The following is a 24,025-nucleotide window of genomic DNA, read 5'->3' on the forward strand; positions in this document are numbered from 1 at the left end:
TGCCAAGATCCTATGACGATTCATCCCACTTAATCAAATAAGCAGAGAACCAAGATATAAAGCTGCAGTGACAGTGTGGCTGAGGGTCTTCATCAGAAAATTTCCAAGAGACTCTGGAAAACGATATAAGTGATTCATACCCCCTACTGATAGTCTGGCTCCAGGGCTTGGAAGAAAGGACCTATGTGCATCTCAAAGACCCTTCTTTGAAGTCACCCACACTTCAAAGGCACAACTGGGTATAAGTATTGGGACTCTGACCATACCGAGACAGTCTGCTACTGGGCCTGTGAAGAGCTCTGATAGGAGAAAAGACTGCTGTGCTACAAGGATTGCTACTTTCCTGGACTGCTACTCTGGAAGAAATGTTTTTCTGATTTGCTGGGCTGGCCTGCTGCCTGCTGATCTGTGCACTGCTGAGGACAAGGATTGGACCATCTCACTTGAACCCAGAGTGACTCCAAGGGCTTGCCCCCTGTTCTAAAGTCTCAAAGTCATCAAAAACTTCTTTCAACCATTCAACAGCACCTGGACTCTGCCATCTGTGAGTACTGTCCTGCCAGGTAATGCCAATCTAGTCCTGGGCCCTTGAAAACTGATTTCTGTTTTGCTGATCCATCAATACCGATGCATCAATGGCTTTACACTGATCGGAACCAACTCAACTCCCTTCGCTGCTAATGTGGCTGCCGCTCGACAACACTACTTCAACGGACTGCACAGCTTGAAGGCAACAGACTGCTTGGGTCGATGACGCATTGCATGCATCGTAAAGGGGTTCATCGACAAAGTCTTTATCGACACCGTGAATAGCAACTGACACATCACCTACATCCATGGGATTGACGACGAAGCATTGCCTCCTCTGCTCCTCACATCAAGTCTTCAACGCTTCCTCCATCCAAGGTACTTTTTCAGTGGGACCTGCATGAGTCCTGTAGCAGTTAACCTGAGCTATGGCTTTAACCTGGGCTAGCGCAGCCAGATGTCCCCAGTTTGATTTAATCTTTAAAAACACATAACTCAAGTTCTACTTTTGGGATTTTTCTCGCTTTGGTCTTATTTTACTCATAAAAAATATTATATATGTGTCTAACCCTGTGTGGAGTATTTTTTGTGGTGTGCATGTGTGTTGCACAAAAACTTTACACATTGCCCTTTAGATAAGCCTGACTGTTCTGTGCCAAGCTACCAGCAGGTAAGTGCAGGTTATCTTTTAGTGTGTATCTAGCTTACGCTGACTAGAGGGGTGGTTCCTGCATGTAAAGGGTGTATACCCTTACAACCAGAAACCCCATTTCTAACATTCCTTAGCTGAGTACTAGACCTAACTAGAGTATAGTGAAATTCTTTTTTACATGGCTGACCCCATGTCGAGGTCAGGGCTTCAGCTGTTCATTTCAGCCGAATAATATTTGTGGTGCTCGTGTTTCTGCCATTAATCCCAACTTTGAGAGCCCAACTGGATGTCATTGGTAAATCTGCATAGTTTAGTAAGACAGCTATGAGGATGAATAAGTTATAACCATATGTCTGATGTTATGCAAAGACGGGATATACTCAACCTAACTGCCTGATGTGTGGGCTTTAGAAATATTTCAATGTGTAACGTGAATGTATGGATAGATTACTGGCAGCTAAAGAGAAGTATTGTAAAGGCAGCTGGTTTGCCATCACTAAAAAGGTTCACTGACACAACATCAATGTGACAAATTTCGATGTAAGAAATATCGATGAAGAAATAGAGACTACGATTGTTATATATATATATATAAAACATAAAATAATATATATTAAATATATTAAATATTAAAGTTCATTTTAACAAAATGAAATAAATGTAATATATATTTTAGCAAAATATACCAAATAAATGTAATTAAAAAAAGATAAACACACAATCATACTTATTTATACATATATATTTACTTTAAACAATTAATAAACTATTATTTTTAATTTATTTAAAAGTTTAAAATGATATAAAAAAATATATATCAATAATTTAAAATATAAATAAACAACATTTTATAATACATTAAAACATTAAACTATTAAAAAAAAATAACACTTAAATTTCCCAATACTGTCAGTGCACCAGTAGAAAAGGGGTCAAATGTAATATTCCCACTCCAGTGAGTGTAACAGTAGGGAAAGTGTTGGATAGCGGAGGGGTAAAAATTACGATTCCCACTCCAATAACTGCAACCCTAGGGAAAATGTTGGATAGCGGAGGAGTAGATATTACTATCCCTACTCCAATGTGTACAACAGGAGGGAAAGTGTTGGATAGCGAAGGGGTAAAAATAACTATTCCCACTCCACTGAATACAACACTAGGGTAAGTACTAAGTGTTGGATAGCGAAGGGGTAAACATTACTATTCCCACTCAACTGAATACAACACTAGGGTAAGTGTTGGATAGCGGAGGGATTACATTTACTATTCCCACTCAACTGAATACAACACTAGGGTAAGTGTTGGATAGCGGAGGGATTACATTTACTATTCCCACTCCAGTGAGTGCAACAGTAGGGAAAGTCTTGGATAGCGGAGGGGTAAAAATTACTAATCCCACTCTAACAGTTCAAAAATTAAATCAAAATAAATATATTAAAAATATATATATATATAAATAAATAAATAAATAAGTAAATAATAAAACTCTACTAAATAAAATATATAAAAAGAAAATGTATTATAATAATAATTACATATAACAAATACCTACAAATATATAAAATAAAATAATAAATGCATTTCAAAAAAGATAATTCTCTCCAGTGTGCTCTGAGTGAGTCTGAGAGCTGAGTAGCATCAAATAACAGTGAGAGCCTTTTGGTCAATACCTTCCCACCTGTGGTTTAACCACTGGTGTGGCTCAAATATCTAAAAAAAAAAATAGTTATTTTACCAGATCAAAATGTAATTGCAAATACACCCCTCTGAGAAGTCTGTGTAGTTAAAAATCTAGGTATACTTTGCTCCCAAAAAGTTATCCTTGAGCCAATGATTAACTCCCATCAAAAATTGTGCCTTCTGGTTAGGTTTTATTCACCAAAAATGTTTTCACCTATTGGTGTGGTCTAAATTAAGAGAGGATGGGTATGATGGGTGGGCGTATTCTGGAACTGATGGGGTTGCGCTCAGTCTAGTGAGGGCAGGATTAGGAGTCAGTGGTCAGGCTGAAAGTAGGATGGACATATGACAAGTTCTGAGTTTAAAGAAAAATCAACTCTCTACCTACTAATGATGATTCTTAATAATCTTTGTGTTAACTAATGATGATTCTTGAAGTTAATGAAATCAAGGTACACGAGGTGGATCTAAGAATGACTGCTGGCACAGAGTTCATGCAAGAAAAAGCTGCTGCCAAACTGAATTTACAGACAGCACAAAGGAAGGAGAAGCATTACAACAGAAACAGAAAAAAAAATTGCAAAACAGGTATACCTGTAACGGGTGGCGCTCGGGTGCTTGAAGAACCTGTGAAAACACAGAAATAACTTGTGTTAGAGCCAAATGGCAGGTTTCTAGAACTCCTATTCCGCCCCATGACTACACCACAGAAGCAGAACACAAACAGAATTTTAACTGCAATTAGAAATCTATCCTAAAACAGAAAGCAGAGACCTCAATGAATGTTCTATAATGATTTAATCTAATGTTTAAATATTTGAAATAGGACTTCAAATATCCACGAGTAGTGTAAGACGTAAGGTACCAGTAACTCCTCCCCATAAACCCCTCCCATCTCAGGGACTTCAGCCTTTTTATGTACCAGTCTAATAGAGGTTTGCCATCTCAGAAAATGGCAATCTACTGGGCAGAGATAGTTTCATCTCAAACATCACTCAGGTTTGAAACTTATCATTTGTCTCACCCAGTGCCCAGCACCAGGAAAGAAGTCCCCACTGGCTGCTTCAGCTGAGGCAGGCAAAGTAATCGCAGTCTTTAGGGCCACATTGGATCACTGAGTTCCAGTAGCCACCAGTGGTCTAAGATTAAACCATATGTGTTTTGTTGCACATCTAGAGTGTTTGTACCCAAACAGACCAACACTTTTGGAGATGCGTCAAAGGCAATTACCAGTGTAAGAGTGAGAAAGAGTTCACTAATGGGCTACTACAGGTGAGTGTCAAAGTGTATATACTTTTATTGCTCCCTAGAGGGATTTCATAACCTGTTATTTCCAGAATTGATGTTGGCATTTTCCTTAACAAGATCAACAGTTGGGCATTAAGGCTACACAAATAAAAGTATGCAATAACACGAAAATACAACTAACGCAGTATCACTTTAAATTCACATAACCACAGCAGAATGGGTGTTCTCTAAAACCAACTTACCAGCTGCAGGGTTGAAATCCCTACTATAGCTAGCATGCATATGCCATATTGTGTATCATTTTGCTTGTCCCCAAGCATGTGCTCTACATGCTTGTGTTGTTACACCTCAGCTCAAATGAGTACTTCTGCAGTATAAGGAGTTCACCCAAAGTAGACCTTTATTTCATATGGGTGACTGCTGTCCCCATGTCATGTCATGAGATGATGAATTGTTCACTGTAGCAGATTTATAGTTGAGGCATATCCGTCTTTTGACATGACCTTGTAAAGAATTGATTGGGATATTATTTGAGGGGAATGAGAGCCCACTTCAAATAATAATCAGGATAAACCTCTAAAGTCCCTAAATAGACTTGCGCATAACCCTCTATTAGCTTGGCACACACCATTTAGGAATAACTTAGAGGCAATGTTTAAAGTATGTATGATGTACCAAAAACAGTAATAAATTGAAAATTTAACGCATGAAAATTCCCAAACCAATTTTCGAACAATAGAGAATACTTTAATATATAAAATAACTCCAAAACAACACAAATCCAAAAAGCAGAACTGGGGATATGATTTTTTTACATTTCAAATTAAAAATACTGCTAAAAAGCACGAAATGCCAACTGCAGTTATCTGGTCACGCAATACCAGGTCACAGTAAAAGTGAAGGTTGGCCGCAACAAATTGCCAGGTGACTTCAGAGACAAGATTTGTGCCAGTGGAAAGCTCCTCTTTGGACTTAGAAATGTCTATGGAGAATCAAGCATTTGCAATGCAATCGGTCTTGCCTTCGGGACCTTATATGTTTTTAGCTATGCAACACATTAGCCTGGTTGATGAAACATCTACTGATCTTTAACATGGAGGGAAAGTAAGCACCAAACTGTGTGACACGTCAGGTATGGGAACACATGGAGAGAAATATTGCCTTTCATCTGGAAATGGTATAGTCCAAACCTCCGTTTTTCATATAAAATCAAGGCCTTCGGTGGTCATATCACTGAATACAGGTTTTGAAAAAATATTATTGTCTACGAGTGCTTGTGGAAGACAATTTCTATGGTCTGGAATCTAGAGAATGCTAAAGTGATTCTGGTATTTTACTGACCCCTGCTGGTCGTTTTCTATCAAGAAAGTTAAATAGAGGCAGTTGCCAGAAAAAAAAAGAAAGATTCTCAGCAGAAAGCAATTCTTGTATTTTACTGACCTCTACTGGTTGTTTTCTTTCAAGACAGTTAAATAGAGGCAGTTGAACAAGCAGAAAGCAATTCTGGTATTTTACTGACCCCTACTGGTCGTTTTCTATCAAGACAGTTAAATAGAAGCAGTTGAACATAAAAAAAAGTCCCTAAGCGGAAGCAGACAAGTCCTAGGGCTGATCTCCAGAGCCCACAAAGTACATACACATATAAGTATATACTAAAGTATATACAATAGGTCTTGAATGCTCGACCTAAAAGGGGTCATCAACTAGTCATCTGTACGCAAGTTGCAAGCTAGATCTGAAGCAGGGCTCAATGACGGCAGGCTGCTGAAGAGTGTGGGGTCACAGTGCAGATGTCGCAAAGGAGAGAAAGCTCAGTGGACGCGAATTCTGAACTCTATGCTTCTGAAGGCTTTGATGTTGATTGGATGCGGCTCTTCGCTGGTCCTAATAAAGTCCTGTGCATTCAAACCTATAAACTTTTCTGGAAATCTGCATGCTGAGATCGACTGCTGATTTGAAGTATGCAGTTTTGACAGTGATCCCGGTCTCTGCCGGTTGTCAAGACAGAAAGTTGGCAAACATTTCCTAAGTCCCACTTCTTGCAGTTTCAGGACAGGAGGAGCACACTCTAACCCCAGCCGAGGATCTAGGACCTGAGGTGCACCACTTAGGGATTAGTCAGTAATAGGGTCCAGGACAAGTCCTATTGAAACTGGTCAGCTGGGCAGATATGGGGAGAGAGGCCTCTGGAAGGTTGTTGTGTCCATCTAACTCAAACAGAAAGTCAGCCAACTGATCCTTGGAGTAACTTCTATGGTCCTGGGTTCAAGGCAAGCAGGTCTAATCTTCCTTCAGATTCTTCAAACAGCAGGACAGTCCTTTTTGATTTTTCACAGGGCCTGGAGTGTTCAGAGAAGAGGTCTGTGAGGGCCACTTTAATGCCATGTGCGAGCCTGTGGGATGGGCAGGCCTTTATCCATCCCAAAACCAGTTGTGGTCAGTTTCTCCAATCTCACTGGGTTTAGGGCCAGCCTGCCCAGATAGACAAAAGATAGGCAGGCCTAGGTGTGATGTTCATCTGCCAATGACAAGACAGGTATCATTTGAAGCTCAGGAAGGGGTGGGCAAAGACCACAGGCCATCCTGTCTAGGTAGAAGACCACTCCTCACACTCAGAGCCCTTTGTCCACTGACTGGTAGCCATTAGGGGTCAGGTGCCGGGCTGGACTGGAATCGCAAACCAGCCCTGGCATTTACATCCGACCAGCCCTGGGAGCGGGAGTGGGTGGGGGGCTGGTGGGAACACTGCTACTGTGCTTTTGTTACAAGCGGCCGATTTTGCAGCAGTGCTGCAAAACCCCTAGTAACAAAAACGTCTCTGCCCTGTCCAAAACCAGCCCCCACCCTTCTGGCCCACCGGGGAAATGCCCGGTTCCCGCTATGGCCAGTCCAGCCTTGGTCAGATGCCAGGTGGACACTGGCAGAAAGGCCTTTTGGTTTAGGCAGGAAAATACATTGTAATCATTAAGTTGGATTTTAAATTACAATTAAAATGAGTCCTTGACCATTTTTCTACCAATTCCCAAAAAGAATTTAGGATTTATTAAAGGTGATAATGCAAACCAGTATTAACCTATGGGAGAGCAACTGTAAAAAACGACTTTGTTTTTTTTTCATTGCCATGACATGTAAGACATTAAATATTCATGCCTTACTTCTTAAATATCATGCACCTTGCCCGATGTTAAAGCCTACCTTAGAGTTGACTTAAAAGCATTAAAAAGTAAGGTTTAAAACTGGCAAAATGTTTATTTTGCCAGGTAGGATTGGTATTTTAAAAATGCGCAACGAAGGCTACAGTGGCAGGCCTGGAGACATGTTTTACAGTGCAAATTAATGGCAGAATAAGTGCTGCAGCCCAAAAGCTGCCTTTACTTTACAGGCCCTAGGTAGATGAGGGTGCCTATTAGGGATTTGCCAATTCCAACATGTTTACAGAGGTGAGAACAAGCACTTTACCACTGGTTAGCATGGGTGAAATGCACACATTTCTACAGCCAACAAATATTGGCCTATGGGTTGTCATTGCTGAATCCTTGACAGTATCATAATTGGGCACCTCATTCCCTCAGAATGTGAAAGGCCTATCTAAGGACTGCATGCAAGTGATGGTAGGAGTACTCCAGGTTGGGAGGGTCCCCCAGGCCTCACAGTGTGCTAATGACCACCAATCCTTGGGGGAAATGTGGGGGTCAGGGACAGGAGCACCCATATCCCAAGATGAAGGCCAAGACCCTTGAAAGAAACCGAACCACAAACAACTTGGAAAGCCCAGGGAGAGGCCGACAAAGAGCTACCACCCTTTACCCAAAACAGAGGAACACATGTATACTAAACTGAGGGCTGATCTAGAGATTGGTGGATGGATTAATGGCTATAAGAGCGACCGAATACTTTATTGCATCTCCCCAATGGACATCTCGTCCACTAAATTTAGTGACATTTGCAGACACCACAGACATTTCTTTACATTGACAAGAACTGCCATTGTAGTGGTTCCTGTCAATATAAGAAACATTTGACAGATGTTGCCCTGAGTCATGATGGTGGGCCATCAAACTTTATGTTTTTTAAAAACAAACACCTAAACTGGGAGATTATTTTTTTAAACAAAAACTAATGAGCCATACAATCTGAGATTTCTCTCAGGGTGTTCGGGGGTAATTATAATTATTTTTTCCTGTCCCTCACTGCCATGATGCTCCTGGCAAAAATAGGCAGGAAAAAAAGCATTATACCATCAATCCTAAATATGGCCGACAGTGTAACATCTTCCTTCTCCTACTACAGTGACAAAGACTATCTAGATACCCTATGGACCTAAACTGGTGTCGTCCCCTTCCTCATCTTTTAGAGGTAATTTGATATATTCTTTTTCAAGCCAGGAAACATTCTTATACAAGTGACCGACCCTCACCTTTCCCTATTCTATCAACACTTTCTGTCATTTGTCAAACGTCTCACACTTCAGGGTGATCTGTCCCTCAGTCCTTCATCCCCGGACCCCTGACACGCTCACCTGAACCGACCTGCCTTTATTCCCCCCTCAAATTCACCTTCCGGCCGGAAGCCACCCACGGATCTAACTTGCAACCTTACTTCCCCCATAAACACACTCATCACACAAACATTCAGTGGAGGGTCCTCACCTTTGCCCACCCCAACCAGCAATCTCTCGCTAGCTAATCACAAAGTTGGGCTCAGAAAACCAAGCTGCTTGGGCCTCATTGCAAGATGAGCTTCTCCTGAACCCTCTGCCGAAGCACCATTCCCTACCATTTCTGTCTCTATCCACCCCACTCAGGCTTTCCACAAGCCTGGTTCCCATAGAAAGGAGCTCACCCATATCAAAGCACACTCTGCTCCTCGCTCCCGTGGACTTGTCTCGCACCTTCCAGCGCGCACTGCTGGGAGCATCAATAACACCCTCACACGGATCTTGTCCCATATGGAACAGAAACTTGACTTTCTGGCGAATTACATAGCTCACCTAAGACATGACATCTCAAAACAGGCTAAGCTATCCAGCAATCACACCCCCAAGAGTTATAAATTACCTCCACACACTGGCTCTCCTACCCCAGCCTCTAAACATTCCCCCTGGCTCCACACTCTTTGAGGTCATATGTGCCACAGACCCCTTCATGCCCTCCACACCCTATCTGATATCGAAGCCGTTGCACTCAGTGAATCCTACCTTTCCAAACCACAGACTTGGTCTCCTCAACTCCACCTCACTATCCCAGTAATTGTGAGCACAAATAGAATCCTCACTACTAGCAACAAGGCCAGACCACCAGCTCAACACACCGCCATTCAAACTCTTCCTGCCTCTAGGAAAAAGTCCTGCCCTCTATCTTGCATGCTCCTCAACTGTAGATCAGCAGCAAAACACGCTACTGATATAGCTGAACCATTCTTAGGGAAGAAATAGATGTATTTAGACAGGACAGACCTAAAAGATCAGGTGAAGGTCTAGCCATAATTCACAAAATAGGAATCCAACTCTCCGCTTTAAATAAGGCAAAATACTCGACCTTTGAATACCTTGGGGCAGAATGTATAACCAAAGGCTATCATCCCGTCAAATTCCACACCTGAGCCCTCTTCGCAGAAAAGTTTTCAGACCTTATTACTCGGTTTGCCTTAACTGACATGAAGAATGTGTACCTGGGCAATTTCATCATTCATTGGAACAACTCAGAAGATACCTCAGTGCGACTACTTTTGAACCTTCTGGATCTTAATGACCTAAATCAACTCTGCAATAAACCAACACACATCAAAGGTTTCACCCTAAATGTGATTATCACTAAAAATTACCTGATCTCCATTAGATCCATGTCACCTATTGATTGGTCAGACCACTATCTAATTATTTTCAATATCAATACCACAGTCAAACCCCTTCCAGGTGTTACTGAGAATCCTAAGCAATTAACCAAAAATATCAAACAAGTCCCAATTCTTGAACTTGAATCCTAGATTTGTGAACAACTACAGCATCTCCCCCTTGTACACAGCTGAAGCGCTCACTTCACACTGCAACCCATCTATCACGGATGTTCTCGATCAAGTGGCGCCGCCTAAACTAAAACAACTGAGAGCTACAAAATCTAAATCATGGTTTAATTCAGATTTCAACAGCGGAAGAAGAAAACTCAGACAAGCATAAAGGACTTGGAGACAAAACCCCTCGACTACTCACCTAGCTCTACTTAGAACTACTAGGCTATTGTACAAAAAATACATCTTTAGAGAAAAAGCCTCCTTCTTCTGCAACCAACTGAATCGTGCAAAAAACAGACCCAGAGAGCTCTTTAACATTGTGAAAAAATATCTGACCCCCCTCTTGCTTTAATCGCTCTTAATGAATGATATGAAGAAATTGCTAGCTTTTTCTCTGACAAAGTCGCCAAAATTGAGCAATCCTTCTTACAAGTCTCCTCTCTTTCCTCCGTCCTTACCTCCCTCCCTCTTCGACCCAACTCCCCCCATGGTAGCTCCACCTCCAGTTCCCATTGCTGACCAAACGACCCCTAAAGGTACAAACGGCTATCATAGTCACTCCAAATTAAAAAATAACGCCAATTGGTCTGACTTCAAACCCTTGACTGAAAATTCTCCTGTTCCTAGCCAAGACTTTGGAAAAATGTAACTTATAGCAACTCTTTAAATAAAATATTTTTGTTGCCATTTGAATGGCAACAATACATTTCCAATTTCCAAACAGGCATATTACAACGGCATATTACAACAATTACAGTATTCTCGTTTTCGGTCAACAAGGATATATGATCACTTAACATAGACTATTGGTCATTTCTTTGCTTAACTCTGATCATTATCATACAAATCGCATATGTCATTATCCCATTTTCAACCATGAGGAACAACAACTGTGAACTTACCCACCCGCCCCCTTCCGGTCATGGGCTGCTATGTTCACTTCGAGGCTGGAAAGCCGTCTGTCCTATTGCGTACCTCACTCATCTAAGCTATTATGTGGCACAGGGGGAACCTTGATTGCAGCCAACGTGTCATGCCTTCCCTGAGTGGGGTGTAATGAGACCACCGAAGGGTCTTTTACTTTGATTAAGTCTGTAATCATTAGGGACTAAGCCCTTGCGTCTTCCTCAAGTTTGTCATACATCCTGACTTTTTTCATCTGAACAAATTCTGCGTTGGCCCACTCCATCATATCCCTAGTCCACCTCTCAAGCGTGGGAGGAGCTGGAATCAGCCAATGAATTGTGATTCGCCTTTTTGCTAAGACTAGGCCCAGTTGTATAAATTTCCTAGTGAGTTTCTTGGCTTTTGGCGTGGGTAGCAGCCCCAACACCACCCCTTTAAAAGTGGCTGGTATGGTCCACCCATGACAGCCTGCAGTCTATCTATCACTGCCACGGCGGGACAGTCCCACACCATATGGACGAAGTGTGAATCCGAGTATTTACATCTTGGACATGAGTCCGCATGGTCTGGGTATATTTTATGGAGTAATCGGGTAGTGAGGTATGTCTGGTGTACCAAATTCATTTGGATTGATTTAAAGCATGCATTAGAGCTTATCTGCTTGACCCCTTCATGCACTTTCTGCCATTGTGTTGCTGTAAGGGGCTCGCCCAATGCATCGTCCCATTTTGCGTGTAATGGAAGAGGATCGGTGGGAATATCTTCCTGGAGTGCTCTGTATATGTGTGAAACCAATCTTCTACCCCCGCCAGAGTGGTTACCATCTGTAATACTGTTGTGACCTGCGACTCCTGCGGGAATGTCGGCCACAATTCTCTGCATGCTGCAGGAACTGCCCCTTGCCTAATTGAAATGCATTCTCTGCTTTCTCTCTCATTATGAACTGCTCTGTAGTGTATATATCCCCCATCATAACACAGCTACCCTCCTTCCACTTGATCACATTCATTGTTTGCCCTATCCGTTTGAAAGGTGTTACATCCCACAACGGAGTCTCCAGGGCATATGGTGCTCTCTTAACTAACTTCTGTACCGCCATTTCCCAAACCGATGCAACATGTCTTATGACATAGGGAAAAGACCATGGTACCTTGGATCCCATCATAAAAAGTTCCGGGAGGGGGATCTCCCAATGTGTGCCTGCCAACATTCACCTCTCCCAGTTGTCTTGGTCCTCGAACCAATGTACCGCATGCTGTAGTTGTGCGGCCATGTAGTAGAAGTTCAAACGCGGAAATTACAGACCCCCCTGCCCCCACCGTCTATGCAAGGTGCTCAGCTTTATTCTCCTCTGCTTTGACCCCACTGTCAAGTTGAGAAAAATTCTTTTGTGGGACCATATATAAGGATTTCTGTAGAGTATAGAGACATCTCAGCAGGATGACCATTTTAGTCAATGCTACCCTCCCCATTAATGACAACGGGAGTTCCTTCCAGAAGGCCACATACTTTCTAATGCTGTCTACTCTCCTCCCTATGTTATTAGCAAGGTATGCCGTGCTAGAGTGTGTTAACGTTATCCCCAGGTATCGCACCCCATCCAGTACCCATCTCATCCCCACATTGGGTAGCTCATTTTCATGCTTTCCTTTAGTTTGGATTTTCCTGGGTTGAGACGTAGGGCAGACCGCACATCAAACCTTTCCAGTTCAGCTGTGAGCACCGGGACTGCCTACTCAGGACGACGCAAAGATACCAGCTTATCATCGGCATACATAGAGACCACATGATGCATTTTCCCCAGCTGCATCTCCCAACCTTCCATCTTCACTCATAGGGTAATAGCCAGAGGCTCCATCGCAAATGCGGACAGGAGCGGGGAGAGGGGGCACCCCGTTGTAATACAAAACTTTCTGAGACCTGTCCTTGCAGCCGCACCCTTGCAGTCGGTCTGTTATATATGACTTACATCCATTGAATGAACGGTCGTCCCACTCCTATTTTGGCCAATACTGCCCACATGCAATACCATTCCACCAAGTCAAAGGCCCGTTGGATGTCCAGCAGGCCCAGCGCCCAATTTTCAGACTCCAGGCTCGGAGCATGCCAGAGGTGTGCCAGGCACCGTAAATTTACTGTAGTATTCCGTTTAGGGATAAACTCAGCCTGATCTGCGTGGATCAGCTGGGGCATACACGGTAAGGGCGGGTGACAATTTCCGTTCCGCTCGTGGAAATTGCGAAATTTCGACATTCTCGCGTTCCGCGCGGAGCGGGAAAATGTCAAAACTTCCACGATCTGCGGCGGGACGGAAATATGCAGGGCAGGATTCATTCTGGCACGATGCTCCTGTTATTTTAAATCTCAGGAAGCACTTATAGATTTAAATAAAGCAGGTGCCCGAGTTGAAGGTCAAATTCAGTAACGCACTAATCGGCACAAAAGATTAGTGAGCAAGGTGGAGGCTAGGCAGGTGTGCTTTCTCTCCATATCTACCGTCAACAATTTGCTATAATCCTTGATGGAGGTCTGTGCATCCATGAGTTTCTCGAGCGCAATCCCCGTGTAGTTCCTGACACCAGGAGGTTCTGTCTCCTCATCTGCTGCGCTGGTTGGTCTCTGACCCTTTATAAACAAGAGGCATGTGAACTGCATAGAAGCCCCGCCGTTTGGCCCCATCCTACACACCAGCGGTGTGCAACGTCTTCCCGCCCTTTCCCCACTATGATGGACAGCTCACTCGAGGGACCCCGGCACCCATCGGCGCGGTGGCAAAAGTTACAGACACACATGGTCGCTAGACAACTCTTCTAGCCCTTTACGCAGCTGTAGTGTAGGAAAAGCACTATACATTTACCCACCAAGGTAGCACTTACTGATTAGCCAGTAGAAAGTACTCCAGTTGAGTATTGCACAAAACGGTGGCATCTTCTTGTAAAATATGCAGGGCAGGATTCCTTATGGCACGATGCTCCTGTCACAAAAATTAGACCTCAACAGGAAGCACTTACAGATATAAATAAAGCAGGTACCTGAGTTGAAGGTCAAATTCAGTAACGCATTAATCAGCACAAAACGTGAGCACGGTGGAAGCTAGGCAGGTGTGCTTTCTCCCCATATCTACCGTCAACAATTTGCTGTAATCCTTGATGGAGATCTGTGCATCCATGAGTTTCTCGAGCGCAATCCCCGTGTAGTTCCTGACACCAGGAGGTTCTGTCTCCTCATCTGCTGCGCTGGTCGGTCTCTGACCCTTTATAAACAAGAGGCATTTGAACTGCATAGACGCCCCGCCGTTTGGCCCCAGCCCACACACCAGTGGTGTGCAACGTCTTCCCGTCCTTTCCCCACTATGATGGACAGCTCACTCGAGGGATCCCGGCGCCCATCGGCGCGGTGGCAAAAGTTACAGACACACATGGTCGCTGGAGACAACTCTTCTGGCCCTTTACGCAGCTGTAGTGTAGGAAAAGCACTATACATTTACCCACCGAGGTAGCACTTACTGATTAGCAAGTAGAAAGTACTCCCGTTGAGTAGAGGTATTGCACAAAACGGTGGCATATTCTTGGATAAATATGCAGGGCAGGATTCCTTCTGGCACGATGCTCCTGTCTCAAAAATTAAACCTCAACAGGAAGCACTTACAGATATAAATAAAGCAGGTGCCCGAGTTGAAGGTCAAATTCAGTAACGCATTAATCAGCACAAAATCTCCGCAAGCACGCAAAATTTCACGTGTTCGCGTATATGTTTTGCGAAAGGCACTTTTGCAAATTCCGCCCACCCTTAAAATACGGCAGTAGACGGGATGCTAATATCCCACTCAGTATTTTGGCATCTACATTTAGGAGGGAGATCGGCCTATAGGAGCTCGAGGAGAGGGGGTCCCTGTCCGGCTTAAGGAGTATGGATACGATTGCCTCCGACATAGCGTTTGGTAACGTTTTACAATCCAGAGCCCCATTAAACACCTCTAATAGGTGATCCACTAGCAAGGGAACATATTTTGGGCAAAACTCCGCCGGGAGCCCATCTCCCCCTGGACATTTCTCCGGCTTCAATTTCTTTATAGATGCTAGGATTTCCTCTTTGGAGATTGGTACCCCTAGAGCTTCTGGCATCTGTTTCATCTAGCAAGGGGAGAACCATACCTTCCAGGAGCTCCTGCAACACCCGCCGATGAGTCCACTGGGCACCCGTGCACGTAGATTCCAGGTGTAATGCAAATTCCCTCAGGATCGCCACTTTTGTTTGCAGTAGGACCCCGTCACTAGCCTGTAGTTGCAGTATGGGTGTCTGTTCCCTTTCTGTTTTAATTACCCTCGCGAGCAGTGCCCCAGATCTGTCCCCCTGCATATGTAACCTCTGCTTATATGTCGTACATGTACATTTTTCCAGTCCGGCCCAGGCATCTAGAAGTTTCCCACGTACCCTAGTCCATTCAGTCAGGTATGCCTGCGTCTTATATACGGTGCACTCCAGCTTCTGCAATTGGCGCTCAAAATTTGAGATGTCCATATCCAACTGTCGTTTCACCCCATAAGTGGTCTTCATGCACACCCCTCGTATAACCACCTTCATGGATTCCCATTCAGTTGATCTGGTGGCAGTTGACCCCCAGTTCTCTCGAATATAATGTTGCAGGGCCTCTGAGACTACTGCGGCATAAGGTGGATCCGGTAGTGCTTTCACCCTGAGCCTCCAAAGTGGGATGGTCAGATGGCCCGGCCCGCTCTTCAGAGTGAGCAACAACGGTGCATGGTCCGATATGTAGCGGGGGAGGTATGAGATGCCCTCTGCATCTGCAGACAACCCAGGTGTGAGGCAGCAATGATCGATATGGCTAAGTGTATTTGCCACTGGGGTATATCACGAGAACGCTTTGGTCATTGGGTTCCTAGCCCTCCACTCAACACTGAGTTGCATACCCTGCAGCAGCATTTCTAGTGATTGCAGCATGCGTGGGTTAGTATTGGCCCTTGGGGGCTCCCTAGACACAGTTAAAATCCCCCAGGAGGATAATCACGGCCCCTGTGTATGGTGTTGCTGCTTGCAGAACAGCAGGGAAAAATTCACAACTCCCTACCCTCCCATTTCCATGCAGGATTATGTATCTCCCTTCGGGATCCAGTACATGATTCAGGTGTTGGAATGGGACTTCCGGAGCCACCCATATCAGAGCTCCTCTTGCAAATCCGAAATAGGAAGAGGCGTACATCTGCCCTCTCCATCTTTTGCGTATAATCGTGATAGTGCATCCCCATACATGGATCTCCTGCAATCCTGCAATCGCTACTTTATACCTTTTCAAAAAAGCATACACCCTGCGTTGTTTCTCCAGACCCGCCATACCGCTAATGTTCCAACTAAGTAGTTTCAAAGTTTGTGCAGCCATTGGTGCCAGTCTGTTTGATTAGTTGTGCCAGTATAGTTCTACTCCATACAGCCATTCCCTCTGCCCCATTGTATATTGCACAGTAGTGTGTTCCCCCCATGAACGTGTGAAAAACCCCTCAACCATGAAAACAATTAACTCTGAACTGTCCCATGCCCCTTCCCTCCCTCTGGACAGTCGCGCGATTTCCACTGCTAGCAATAAATCCAGTGCAAAATTCAACACATACAGCCCCAAACCTCCCACCCCCCCATCCCTCGGAATACCGTTTAGACCATAGCATGAATAGCCATGGCTCGACACTGTTCCAGGCTTGATGCAAGCCTTGGGTAATTATATAGAACCTGTTGCTGTGCAAGAGATCTGAACCCGACAAAGGAACAACATTGCTCTCAAGCGTCCCTCGTGGAGCCAAACTCAGATGGGGGCATCGCTGCCCCACGGCCACCCACTCCCGCCCTACCATCCAAAGTAAAAAGAGTCCATAGTTGTGAGTCTCTTGTAGGCCTTAACAACCCCTTGTGCCATGCTTATACTGTTCCACATTAGTGGTTGTTCGCCATTGCTGCCACTTATCTGCACTTCTGCTCCTCCAGAGTCAGGGCACCCTCATTCTTGTCCGCCCACCTGCTCACCAATGTCTGTCTCTGGGTCCTGTGTCACCACAATGGATTCTGGCACTGTGTTGGATGTTTGTAATGTGCCATCTTGAAGAACTTTAATCTGGCCCGGGCCCCTCACTGAGTCAATTCAGTGTTGCCTTTTGGACCGCCGACGTTCTTGTAGTGTATCCGTCCATTGTGGTTCCCGGAGGACTCCGTGGAAGAGGCCAAGCATTGCCCCCCTGATCCCCTGGTATCCAGCCAGTCACTGGCGTCCCCTGCCGAGTAATAAAATAATGTGCACCCTTCATTTTCAACTCTCAATTTCGTGGGAAACATGAGACTATATTTCAAGTTCAACTTGCGCAATCTGCGTTTGACCACGATGTAAGATTTCCTTTGATATTGCACTCTTTGAGTATAGTCAGGATATATTGAAATGGAGTGTACCTCGAAAAGGAACTGGCCTCGTTGTGTGACAGCTGCAGTAGGAAGTCCCTGTCCCCATAATTAAATAGTTTTGCAATAATGGCCCTCGGTGGTGCCCCTAGCCTGGGAGGCAGAACTAGCGCCCTGTGTGCGCGCTCATTATTAAAAAACTTTTAGACTTTCTTGGGAGCGATCCCTCTAGTGAGCCAATCCTCCAGGAACAGTTCTGGGGAGGGGCCTTCTGCTTTTTCGGAAAATCCAATAAAGCGTCAATTATTCCTCAGTGACCTCCCCTTGGAGTCCTCGGACCTCTCATCCAGTTTTATTCCCTGCCTTTTTAGATCAACCACTGTGACGCTGAGAGATTTGATGTCGGTCTGCAATGCACTCACATCTTTCTCAGTGGTGGCCATTCTATCCGAAACTTTTCGCAGATTGGCCTGCAGTAAGTTGACATCTATGGCCACTGCATCTATTCTATTGACCATCTCATCCCTGGTCATCTGAATGGCTTGGATCACGTATGCCAGCATGGGGGGGACCCTCTTCGCTTCTCTCCAGAAGTGCCTGGTCACCAATGGCATTATCTTCCCTCAGCTCCAGTCCGTGTGCCAATGATTGCGCATAATTGGAGATCTTATTGGCCTGTGCCTTGGGGGCCTTGGCCTTCCCCATGGTAGCCATCGATTGGTCAATCCTCACCCCTCGTATGAGTGTTCTTTGTTGCCCCAGTTATGGAGGTCTGAGTTTCAATGTACTTCCTAAGGCGATCAAGATTTACAACCAGCCAAACAAGGGACCATGTGCACTCTCCAAACCACATGGCCTCTCAATGGAAATGACCGTGCTGTTGCTGCGATGTGGTCTAGGCTGCCACCCTTGAGGACCCATTTTACCAACGACAGGGGCGGCCCTAAACACCTGAACCAGGGGCAGTCAATGTATAATCCAAACAGTGGTTCAAGAAGCAATTGACTAGAAAAGTGCAATACTTACAAACAAATACACATTATAAACAAACAACCCAATAATAATTAATTAGAAAAATAGAAAAAATAATAAGATAAAGTTAAAAGGGGAAAAAAAGGGAAGGAGGGACCCATATACAAAATAATTATCAAAAACTAAGCACATTTATTACAGTTAATACATGCTAAAAACAGCTAAGACACTGGCGCTCAATACAATGTGCTGGTACAAAGAGACAATGTGCATTACAAACCAGACAGGTGGCAAACAAAGAAATATACATCATACAGAGGGAACAACATGAAACAAGATAATGTGTCCTTCATTAATTTTCTGGCCACATATGCATCGACAGCGTTTCGACCGCTTTACAATTATGCGGTCATCATCAGGACTGGGAAGATCAGTTAAGTGCCCAAAATTCTGTATAATAGATATATATATATATATAAATATATCCAAATGTCGCTAGGTACAGTGAAGACGACGATTGACTTCACAGCTTCAAAATAAAAGGCGGACACGGACCTCCAGTTAAGTGCTTATTTTAATCCATTCGCAGTGTCGTCTTTATAAATATATGTATACCTATGGGTCACATGTTAAAAGTAAGCTTCTTCAATTAGAAAGAGTTAAAGAAAAGGAAAAAGAACCCCTTATAGCCCTCCACGTGAAAGGGAAATATAAAGAATGAATAGAAACCCAACACTCAAGTGAATATAAACAATGAAAAAAATTCACCTATTTCTAAAAGCACTCCGACGCTTTATTACTTTCAGGCGTTCGAGTAGTGTTCACAAAATATATTCACTGCAATAGAAAGTTCTTTAATGAAAGACTTCCATATATACCTCAAAGAGGTAAGACAAGTAGTGCTAATTTATAGAACACTTATGGGAAATAAATGATGAGTGAACATGGTATGAATATACCACATGGAAGAGAGTTTTTCAAACGGGCTACATCTGTTTATAAAATTCAGCAGATCATGCCACGAGACAGGTGAGTAAATCACCAATATATTAACACGCCACAATTTGGCTGGAAAAAAGAGATATATTCAAAAAGACAGAATATATTCACTGAAACTAGTAAGTCATTACAATTGCAGATCAACACATAACCGTGTGTTTACAGATGTTACACTGCTTAAGCATCAAAAGAACAATATTATGATGCACAGTTTATGACACACCTTTGCCACAGCAAATTAGCAAAAGCTCTGCAGCTGATGACACATCAAAACTTAGTCTCTTGTAATGGAACAGACTAACATTTGTAGAAAAGGTTGTAATGTACCTGCACTTCTCCTCGAGTTCCAACTGATGATATCCTTTATTCAGATCCAGCCAAGACAATACCTTTTCCCCATTCAATTGTGTTATCATGTCGGCAATGTGCGGACCTGGATGTTGTTCTCTTCCAATGGCCTTGTTCGCTTAATTTATATCCACACAGATGCATACAGCTTCTTCACTGTCCTTTTGGGTAGTACCACAATGGAAGAAACCCATGGAGTTGGACCAGTAAAACACTCAATGATAACGTGCTTGACAACACATTCAAATTCCCTTTCAACAGCTTCCTGTAACGTGAAAGGCAATTTGCCTGTGTCTTTGAGCAATAGCACGGATATCCTCACTAATGCATATTTGGACTTTCCCAACCCATGAAATAACAAAAGGAATTGGCTTACTATTGTGTGATGAGCATTCATGTTATAGTTCATGGATATCAGTCCATATCTGAGGCTGTGCTGAAGCTCTGTAAACAGGCGCTTGATGCTGTGTCTTAAATTACAAGAATGGGCACTTGTACTTTGTTTTCTTATACTTAATTTTTGCCACAAATGAACCTAGACATTTTTGTGGCGTCGATCCAGCCCACGAATGCACTTTTGTTTTCGATGGCTTAAGTCAGGGCACTGGAGACAGTTCATTATATTTCTCCTCAGGCATAATATTTATTGATGCACCACTCTCGATAATGAAAGGTTTTGAAGAACCATTGACCTTTAGTGTAATCTTCAGACAAGGTTTTAATGACTTTGGATTTTTGTCATGTCGGTTTCTCCTGGACCAATGTTTTTCCTCACAGGCGGCCAGTCCAACATATGCATGCTTCTCTGAGGTGAACATCGACATGGCACACCCATCTTCATCACTTTCACTTGATATTGACACGGAAGAACTATTTGATGAAGATTTAGATGTCAATCGACTGTGGTGTTGATTTGCCTCATCTGATGTGGTCACTTGGCCTTCGGGGCATGCATTGAACTTTGCTTCTGGAATGTTCAAGTTAAAATATTGTAGTTGCACTGTGATGCACCTACTTTTTCTTTTGCCTTGTACACCTTCACAAAATAGTTCTCCTTTACACAGCCTTTACAGACTTGCCCAATGGCGGGACATTTACCTTCATTTGAATACGGAAATCCACACCTGAAACAAAACTTCTTTTTTTGACGAGAATTCACTTTGTCCCTCTTCCTTGTGCGTTGTCTTATTTCTCACATTAATGACTGACTCATTCTGGGCACCTCCTGACTCTATGTCAGCAGCTTTTTGATCTGCACTTTCTTTAGCTCTGGCAGCCATGAGAACTCGCTCCATTTTCTTTCAGCATTTGTCATCTGAACGAATCTGACAAGCATCCGTCAATCACTCCTAGGCATATAACATCCTTATCATTAAATTAATTGAACTTACAGTGTTTGAGGTGTGTATCCAGTCCCTCAACAAATTAGCTGATGGTCTCGCCATTTTCTGTTTTTCTTGACTGAAGATGTATCTTTAATAATCTACATTTGGCATTGGATTGAATTTGAGATTCAAAGCTGCTTTGATTTGTTTGTATGTAATTTCATCAGCTCGCTGCATTTTCTTCATGACTTCTTTCACACCTTCACCGGCAAGTTTCTTAAAGTGCTTGATAATGTTCTTGTTATTTGCTCCTTCAGTCACAACAATGACATAATCAACTGTCTCTATCCAGGCAGTCCTTCTGTCAACAATATTCAACTTTTTGGCAGTATCGAATGGTGGTGATGGATTCAAGAAGGCGGCAGCATTGTAACCATTTGTGTAACTCACTGACGTGTAGAGCACAGCTGTCTCCTCCGCTACTTTGTGATCTTGTCCATGCAAGCCATCTCTGAGACCCTGTAACAAGCTGGCCTCTGGATCATCTTTGATAATTCCAGGAAACAGGCCCTCCTTCTCTGTCTCCACTGCAGAAGCAAATGGTCACAATTCCAATCCCCGCTCTAGGTGCTCTGCACTTCGGAAACCCTTGGAGTTGGTCTGAGCCCGACTCGGCAACTTTGTTGGGGTGCCGCTTCAAATATGGATGGCTCTGCATGCACAACCCCAGGTGTTTTCTCTGGGATCACTCCCTCCAGCGCTGTGGCATGATGACTCTCTTTCTCAGAACTGCTAAGCAGATGACTGCTGCCTGTACCACTTTGTCTTTAAGCATCTTTTGTACTGTCTGACACCTGGTTGATCTCTGTCTCGCAGCACTTCTGTTCACAGTGTTATCTTGCACTTTGCTGCTCTTTCAAATTCATGGTTGCATCCGCCTGTAGCTCTGTCACTCTGTATGACTATGTGGCTTTAAACTGTGTAGTGGCGCTGTACCTCTTTGCGTTGTCTTCTTAGCAGGTTCTCGGCCACTGATGTGCAGACTTTTCAATTATGCTTTCATTAGCGTCAAATGCTTTTCACAGAACCGGGGCTGTGCTTTGACTCCTCATATGCCAAATGTTGATTCCGCACCTCGAAGGAGGCACACATGGCACCCACAAGCAATTTGTTAGTTCACGGCCAACTCTCTTTGAGAGCACTGTCGATCTTTGGGTTACTTATCTCATCACCAGCTGTAGCGTCCTCGCCAGCCCTTGTACTCGCCAATGAATATGCCACACACGGAGCTTAGTACAACACCTCTTTATTCTTTTGCGTGTAACCGCGAACTCAACATTCTAAACCTGCATTCAATTCACTGGGCTCTAACGCTTATGTCACATACCTACGGAATCAATCAGGAGCCACAAAGATTCCGTCATTACATGCTCACATCACACTACGCAAGTGAGGGAAAATGCACAAAGCAGAAAGATGGAGGAAGAGAATGAAGGAAAAACTGTCACAAAGGAAGAATGCAAGAACCCGCAAGAGTGAGATAAAGGGACAGGGAGCGTCTGTTAGTGGATTAAAGAAGCGTGAGATGGATTTAAGACTACTCACTCCTGATATTCTGTGTGCCAAACTTTTATTGCACAGCCCACCGGCTTCTGAGCAGAGGTTCGGGGACCAGCACTCTTTCTTTTTCAAATGAATTCTGTGTAATCCATTTCATTTCAATAAAAATGTCGGATATATTTAGATCTTAAGCCAATCAGGCACCAGTTAGCTCTTGTTATATGAATTGCACATACATACTGCACCCCACACCATAACAATTATGCAAAGTCTCTTTCATAATAAATAAATCACAAATTACCTTGCAGCATCAGGCGGAAGAACTTAATGTAAACTATCCCAAAGAAAATTTCAATTTTGACCATTAAAACGGCTTATGTCTCTGTCTCTCTTCTAAATCTTTCCTCTCCCTAATTTGAATGCATCAGACTGAGTTTGCTGTACTTTGCTTTTACTAAGGTTGGTCCAATTAAGGGCGGTGAATTTGTAAAAACAAAGTATTGCTATATTTAAATATAGCCCGTTCACCTGCATTTCCTGCCTTCGCTACCTGCTGCCATTGACAGGGGACTCCAGCCCCCAGAAAACCAAAGTGCCAGGAGGCACCGACATGAGGCCCAGAGTGCCCAGAGGTGCATAATTCCAGTGCGGGGCTCCCGCTGTGCGGTAGCCCACTCACCTGCCTTTCTTGCCTTTGCTGCCTGCTGCCATTGACAGGGGACGTCAGCCCCCAGAAAGCAAAGCGCCAGGAGGCGCTGACGTGAGGCCCAGAGTGCCCAGAGGCGCATAAACTCAGCGCGGGGCTCCCGCTGCACGGCAGGAAAAGGTGGGGCGGAGCCACCCCCCTTGGCTCTGCAGCAAGCTGGTCCCCCATGGTAAAGCGGGTTGGATTGTCCTCCATTGGTATTTATCTTCTTTATTTGTATTTTTTTTCCTTCTACAGAAATGTTATGTTGTAAAGTTGATCCAAACCACTGTTAGCTGGCCATACTCCATCCTCCATTTATCCCTGGGGGTTTGGTGACACATTTAACCGAGGGGATTGTAGAAAGTTGGGTAAAAGAAAAGGTCACAATAGGGCTCAGGGCATGGACAATCCTAAAAGGAAAAAGACGTCCCTTGGTGCAGTCTGCCACGAGACCATGGACCGAATTGAGTCAATCTTGATTGAGCGTCAGGAAATGGCTGATGCTGGTTCACCAAGCTCTCCTACTCAGGCAGGTAACTCAGCCAGAATAGCCACAAGTACAGTTGTAAATTCTGTAGCCCCGTCAATCATATCACCCAAGGCAGAGAGGCTTGCTATTACAACGTTGGCGGACGATCCATCTATTACCATCAAACAGGCTGACAAAGGTGGGGCCACTGTCATAATGGCAACGACTGATTATGACAACGA

General features: G+C 43.9%; 1 protein-coding gene across 10 annotated transcripts in view; it reads right to left on the bottom strand.

The window, feature by feature from the left end:
- The window catches only part of LOC146866846 (scavenger receptor cysteine-rich domain-containing protein DMBT1-like), a 1,139,300-nt gene that overhangs the window by 989,862 nt on the left and 125,413 nt on the right, over positions 1 to 24,025 (bottom strand). For all 10 annotated transcript variants that reach the window (XM_085602006.1, XM_085601995.1, XM_085601984.1 and 7 more), the window contains exon 4: positions 3,455 to 3,487. In XM_085602006.1, the coding sequence (XP_085458132.1) occupies positions 3,455 to 3,487 (33 nt within the window). The remainder of the gene's footprint in view (positions 1 to 3,454; positions 3,488 to 24,025) is intronic.

This window comes from Triturus cristatus, chromosome 1_2 (assembly GCF_964204655.1).
Source record: "Triturus cristatus chromosome 1_2, aTriCri1.1, whole genome shotgun sequence".
NCBI lineage: Eukaryota > Metazoa > Chordata > Amphibia > Caudata > Salamandridae > Triturus > Triturus cristatus.